Raw genomic sequence first — 6,602 nt, forward strand, 5'->3', positions numbered from 1 at the left:
AGTCCAGGGCGCACCCACCTCATTGTTAACCTCGCAGTCCATCTCACAGTGGGTGCTGGGGCCGCACTGCTGGGCAGAGAGCAAGGACTGTAAGGTGTCCACCAGTCTCCCCCTCCCAGCACCCTCCACCCCTGGGGTCCCCAGGCATCTGCACCAGCCCCTGCCTCCCACAGGCACCGGAGACACTGAGAGGGAGGACTGGGGCTCCAGAACGGGTGCTGCTGGGCTACGGCCCCCAACCCTGCCCAAGTACCTTCTGAGGCTGGTCCTGGTGGGTACGGTTGCTGGCTAGCACCTTGAACTTCTCAGCCCAGGCCTCTAGATCCAGCTTAACACCCACCACTGGGGGGGAGAGCAAGGGCCATCAGTGCCTGCCTGTCTGCCGGCCTCGGCAGCACCCTGCCCACTGTGGGCCCCTCCCTGCTCCCGCCGCGGGCACTGACCTGCTGGTCTCAGGGTGCGTCCGCCCAGACTGAACTCCACAGCGGTGCTGACCAGGATGCCCACCGTGTCATTCTCCAGCTCCAGAGGCCTGAGCAGGGCTGGGCGAGGCAGTCAGGGGTGGGGGCTGGTCCTGGAGCCCAGCCAACGCTTACCCCAGCCCTAAGCACCCAGCACCCAGGGCAGTGGTCAGCACAGCCCCGCCCTCTCTCCTCATCCGCCCACCTCAGCGCCCATCTCAGCCTGCCTCGTGTTTGGGAGGAGCCTCGGAGAGGAGAGCCCTGCCTGGAGGAGCACACAGCGTGGCCTCAGCTCCCTGCTGCTGCGCACCCGGGGGACACGCACCCTCCTGGTGTGGGGGCCTGAAGACGTATCCGCGGTTGTCCAGGCTGCGGCGGTAGAAACTGGCATTGAAGGGCTCCGGGTTCTCTGTCCAGTCTTCAGCTGCCCTGGTCACCCAGGAAGGCAGAGGTGGGTGGAAGGGTGGCTTATGGGGGACAGCGGTCTCAGCAGGTGCCCAGGCCTCTGGGCGGCAGGACGGAGGCGGGGTCCCAGGCGAGGGCAGGGTGTCGGGGAGTGGGGTAGGTCACTTACTTGTTGGGGAACACCCGGGTGATGCCGCCATCGGTGGCAGCAAACACGGCCAGAAGGCTGTACCTGGGGGCAGGCGGCAGGGAGGTGAGGTCACAGGCTGCCTTCACGCGGCCCATCCCGGCCTCCTGCCCCCACAGCCCGGGCGGTGCCTACGTGTTGAGATCCTGGTCCCGCCACACGCGCTCCACCAGCTGCTGGGTGATGCCCGTGTCCAAGATCAGGTTGTGCAGAAGGAAGTTGTTGCCTGAAAGGGGAGGGCAGGGGTTGGGGGGCAGCTTTTCATGGCTCCCTGCCCACGGACCCCCTCCCCTCAAGGCTCTAATGGGAGCCTTCCCCATGCCCTGGCCCGGCCTGGCCCTTGGCTTAGGCCTGCATCTCCCACACCTGCCGGTTCCGGCTCCCGCTCCCGGGGCTGCCCCATCCGCACTCACACTGCTTGGAGTCCGGAGTCACTTTCTCCATGAGCTCGATGAAGTTTTTCAGGAACTCGGTGTTGTTGTCGGAGGCATTCAGGTCCTTGCAATACTCTCTGGGGGCAGAGGGGGGGCAAGAGGAGTGGGCTTGGGGGGCTGGACAGGGCAGGGGGTCGAGGCTTCCCAGCAGGTCTTCCAGGTCATTTGCCGGTCAGCCAGGCCTCCGGGCGGGCAGGTGTGTTCTTACAGGCTGCAGCCGCTCCGGGCCTGGCGGGCTCCCGGGTCTGAGGGGGGGCAGAGCTGACAGAATGGGGGTCTACTTCCTCCATCCTGGAAGGTTCTCGCTCCTGGACATGGCCCTGCAGAGCCTCCCACCTCTCCTGCGTATCTGGACCCGGATGGAGCACGAGGAGGCCCTCCGGTGGCTCCCCACCTGTGTGCTGTCCTGGTCCGAGAGCACCAGGTGGGCGGTCCCAGCACCGCTGCTGCCGACTCTGAGACCTGACCCTGCGCTTCCTGGCTGCGCGCCTCGCCTCGGGCCCCTCACCCAGCTCCCGGAGCTGGTTTCCTAATCACAGCAGGTGAACAGGCCCCTCGCAGGGGCCCAGGGTGGGGCTGCGGGCGTGTGGCCTGTTTAGGCTCCGCTCCCAGGAAGTCCGTTTCTCCTGCCCAGGTCCTACTCCCACCCCGGCCTCAGAGATCTCCCTCCCCGCTGGCCTGCAGGCAGCAGCGAGCTGGGAACTTTACAGGGTGCTGCTTCTCGGGCCCTGCTGGGGCCCACAGCTTGGTGAGGGCACCGGGCCGGGTCTCAGCCCCCTGCTCCCTGGTCCAGGGCCCCTGGGGCCGTGCACAGCTTCCCCACCGGGTGTAGAGGCCACACCTGACATTCCCAGAGTGACAGCCCATCAGCGAGGCCTGAGGTGCGTGCCCCTGCAGCCCCGTGTGTGCCTTTCTGTTTGTGGGTTACATTCTTCACTCACCCAACACGTATTTATCGAGCTCACCCGAGCCAAAGACACAGGTGACAAAAACAGACACAGTCCCTGTCCTCAAAGAGCTCCCTGAGGGTCACGCGGGCCTTTCCACACATTTCCAGTGGCTGCTGCGCACAGCCACCCACAGCTACCAGGCGCTTACAGACACCCACAGGGACTCACACACACACACACACACACACGCAGCTACCCGTCGGAGAACCGTGTGGGTGCATGCGCGCACGTGCACACACGAGGTTAGGAGTGTCCAGAGCCCGGCGTGGTGCCCGGGGTGCCCCGGGTCTCTTAGCTGCACCCACCTGCCCCCTCCAGAGCCTGGGTCGCAGGGGAGGGCGTGACCACCTGGAGCCCCCTGGCTCCTGCAGGTGTCGGCCGCAGGCAGGGTGCGCCCCCAGGATGTGTGTGCACGCTGAGCGCACTCGAGGGGTGGTCCAGGCCTGACCCCTCACTTGTCCTCCAAGCCCCCGGCCCCTCTTCCACCCTGTCCTCCGAGAGCCACCACACCTACACTCGGCTCTGCCGACGGGGCTCTGGCTGGCTCGTCCTCAGACCCACACAAACACTGACTGACACAGGACAAGGATGGGGTGCAGGGCGGGGCGGGGGGAGGCACCGCAAACCAGAGCAGCAGCTGCCCAGCCAGCCCGGGGCACAGAGGACTCCTGGTTGCCTGGGAGGGTAGGGAAGTGGGCAGAGGGTGCAGAGCCCTCCGCGCCAGGCCTGCTGGGAGGGGAGCCGGGGCAGCCGGCACCGCTGCCTGGTTCAGCTACATGGCCCGGGTATGCACGTGGCGCACATACGGGGCTATGCACGGGGAGGGGGCGACAGTGCACAGGACACAGACACACAGAGCTCCAGGCAGCAGTGCAGGGGGCGGGCCGGGGTGGGGAGGACGCCTCAGCAAGGCCACACGCAAGCTACCTGGGAGCAATGAAAACATGTCCTTCAGACTCAAAGCTGCTGGGGAGCAGGAACTCAAAATCTGCAACAGAAACGGGGGTTATCCGGCGGGGGCTGGGGAGGTGGGAGGCCAGGGGGCTCAGAGCTCAAGGGGCTGGAGGGACAGGGCGGGGGGGTGGCTTCAGGGAGGGGGAGACACTAGCAAAGAGGGAACCCGCCACTTCCATGTTCAAGTTCGAGCCAGAGAGAAAGGGTGGGGTGGGGAGGGTGGAGCCTGTGGAGACCACAGCATCGCAGGAGGGCAGTTATAGCCAATATGTTGCCCGGGCCCGGTCCTCTGTGGGCAGTGAGTCCCTTGGCGCGGCTGTATATGCTTCCATACGGCTGTATAGCACATATACACGGACACACACACGCACATATATATACACACACTGCTATATATATGCATGGTCTGGGGGCGCCAGTCTCGCGCGTATCGCGTCCATAATGGAAAAACCACATGCTGTCTCCCTTCGCCTCCACAGAGACTCTGAGGGCGGGAGTGGCTTTGGCTGCAGATCCGTATCTCTCTTTGCTGCAGCTCTTTGCGTTTTGGTAGGTCTTGCTTTTGTTCTGTGTCAGGCATCAACATGGCCAAACCGAGGGGGTTTCTCACGGCACAGACAGTCCAACCAGAGACAGTGTGGGCAGCCGGGGTGGGCTGCAGTGCATTGTGGGGGCTGGCGGTCCTCCCTAGGGTAGGAGCTGGGGGAGGGGAGACCTTGAGGTACCCGGGAAAGTTCCCACGCTGCGGGGGGAGAGTCGGGGGGCTGGGAGGGGACGGGAGGGTTGCTTGAATCTGCACACCTGCCCTCTTGGGCTGGGAGCATGAGGGCGGGGGGGAGGGGGGTGTCTCCCCCTTCCTAGGACCTGTGTGGGCTCAGAGCAGGCATGGGGTGCTGGTGAGGGATCCACCAATGGGGCCCGTGCAGGCGTGAGTGACATGAGCTTGTGTGTGTGCATGCCGCTGTCCCTGCGTGGGTTTGTGGGCGTCTGGGACCGGCCGAGTGGGACTGGCCACCTTGCTCTGGGCAGAGGGTCCCCCTTGCCATCCTCACACCCAGATTCCAACCTCTCAGTCACCCCAGGGCTTGGCTTTTGCAGAGGAGGGGTCTTCCCTGTTCCCCAATACTCCCACAATGCACTGCAAGATTCCAGGGAAGGGGGACTTGGGGTGCCTGGGGGGCTGGGCAGTCACTGGTTGGACTGTTGCTTTCTGATAGGACTGGGAGGCAGGGTTTGGACACAAGCCGACAGGGCAGGGGTGGGGAGGAGAGGAGGAGGAGAAAGAAAAAGGAGGTGGGGAGCAGGAAGGGAGGCTGTGCTATGGTTGTCACTGTTACCAGGGCCCTGCAGTTCTGGGGTCCCTGGGAGGGGTGCAGAGGGGAGAAAAGACAACTCAAGCCAGTGGAAGTGGGGCCTGTCCCTCACCCCCACCCGGGCTCGCGGGGGCAGCTGTATTCCCTTCGCTGGACTAGGGCTTCCCGGCCCTGGGGACGGAGGACAGGACCTCCTCTCTGCCCAGGGGTTCCCTGCGGGGGGGGGGGGGGGGAGTGTGTCTGCACAGTGGCAGTCCCTGGCCTGCTGCTCTCCCCGCTCATTCTCACCAGGCCCGCACGTTCACTGCCTTCCTTTCCCGGGAGTCTGGCCTGGGCACCTCTGAGCGCCAGACCCTGCTCTTCACATCCAGCCGGATCCCTCCCAGCTCTTCTGCTGGCCCTTGGGGTCCAGACAGATCCCCTTCCTCCCGCGGTCAGGCGCACCACCCTGCGTCTGCCTTCACTGGACTTCTTCTCCAGCCCGCCCACCTCCCCAGGGGCAGCGAGCACCCAGCGCAGGGCTGGGCTGGTGGCCTGAGCCGCGGCTCTGGGTTTCAGCACCATGGCCAGCGCCCAGGGTGGCCTGGTCCACCGGCCTCAGAGCCTCCGGCTCCCCTGCAGTCAGCGCTGGCGGTCAGGGAAGAGCTTGCCCAGGAAGCCGGTGTGGCCGGCCCTTTCCCGTGAGCGTCACACAGTCCCTGTGAGGACTGATCTGCCCCCTGCGTCTCTGGCCCTGCACTGCCGGGTGGGGGTGGTGCAGAGGCATCGAGCCCTGTCCCCACTGTTGAGTTGTCTTCGAGGGACAGAGAAGGGGGGCGGGACCGGCCCAGAGGGAGCCAGGAGGGTGAGAGGGGGCCTGAGCTCTCAGAACACCTTGGAGAACCGCCCTGCAGGTAGGGCCGGGGAGGGGGCCGCTGGCTCTAGTAGGGATCGGAGGAAAGGCAAGAACTGGGGGAGCCAGGGGGATGCTGGGAGGGGGCCCTGGAGAGCAGGGGTGTGGCCGGTCCTGGGCAGGGAGGGGGGCAAGCAGCAGTCCACCAAGAGAGAAAGCGAGGAAAACAAAACAACACAAACACAAAAACAAACGAAAAGGGGGAGGGGAAGGGGAGGGGCACAAACAATATTTTATTCAATGGCTGTTTGAATGAAAATATTGTGTCTTATCATCATACCGAAAGGAAACTTCTTGCAAAAAACGACATGAGAGAGAAAGAGAGAGCGAGAAAACTCAAAGGAGATGCGCCCCAGTGGGCCAGGCAGGCGGGGATCGCCCGAGGGGGCCGGAGCCCCAGCCTCCCTCCCCGTGACCTCGGTGGTGGGCAGGCGGGGCCACAGGCTCCGGGAGGCCCAGGGTGGGTGGGACATGCAGGGGTGAGCCACAGGCAGAGAGTGGGAGAGGGAGGGAGGGAGGGAGGGAGGGAGGAGTGAGCAGAAAGGGAGGGAAGGGAGGGAGGGAGAGAAGGTGGGGGTGAGGGAGGGGAAAGAGAAGGAAGGGGAGAAGGAAGGAAACAGGGGGAGAGGGAGGGAGAAAGAAGATGAGGAGCAAGGTGAGTGAGGATGATGGGGAAACAGCAGAGGGGCGAGGGGGGAGACCCGGGGTTGGCGCCCGGGGGGTGAGAGCTGCAGGGAGAAGAAGGGGGTGAGAGGAGTGTGTTCTCCAGGAATGCACCCCAGGGGTGCGCGGGGGAGGGGGCAGGCCAAGGAGGGAAGACACGGAGTAGGAGAAACCAAAAACAGAACCTCAACGGAAGCCATGAGAGAATGCTCTGGAACCGAATCTGAGCAAAGGCAAGCATGCAGGGTCCACAGACTTTCCGGGCTGGTGCCCAGCCTGCGGGCGCCTGGGGACAGGCAGACGGGGCGGGAGGGGCCTCCTGGCTGCAGGCAGCTGGCTACGC

The 6,602-nt window shown here is 64.8% G+C and overlaps 1 protein-coding gene across 1 annotated transcript in view; it reads right to left on the bottom strand.

The window, feature by feature from the left end:
• Positions 1 to 6,602, bottom strand: part of CACNA2D2 (calcium channel, voltage-dependent, alpha 2/delta subunit 2) — a 103,183-nt gene that overhangs the window by 3,903 nt on the left and 92,678 nt on the right. Inside the window, exons 20-27 of the mRNA XM_014539004.1 lie at positions 3,365 to 3,425; positions 1,467 to 1,564; positions 1,189 to 1,279; positions 1,036 to 1,098; positions 787 to 890; positions 444 to 542; positions 254 to 342; positions 19 to 66 (exon numbers count right to left, since the gene is read on the bottom strand). Of these exons, the coding sequence (XP_014394490.1) occupies positions 19 to 66; positions 254 to 342; positions 444 to 542; positions 787 to 890; positions 1,036 to 1,098; positions 1,189 to 1,279; positions 1,467 to 1,564; positions 3,365 to 3,425 (653 nt within the window). The remainder of the gene's footprint in view (positions 1 to 18; positions 67 to 253; positions 343 to 443; positions 543 to 786; positions 891 to 1,035; positions 1,099 to 1,188; positions 1,280 to 1,466; positions 1,565 to 3,364; positions 3,426 to 6,602) is intronic.

The sequence above is a fragment of the Myotis brandtii genome, unplaced genomic scaffold (genome assembly GCF_000412655.1).
Source record: "Myotis brandtii unplaced genomic scaffold, ASM41265v1 scaffold207, whole genome shotgun sequence".
Classification (NCBI taxonomy): domain Eukaryota; kingdom Metazoa; phylum Chordata; class Mammalia; order Chiroptera; family Vespertilionidae; genus Myotis; species Myotis brandtii.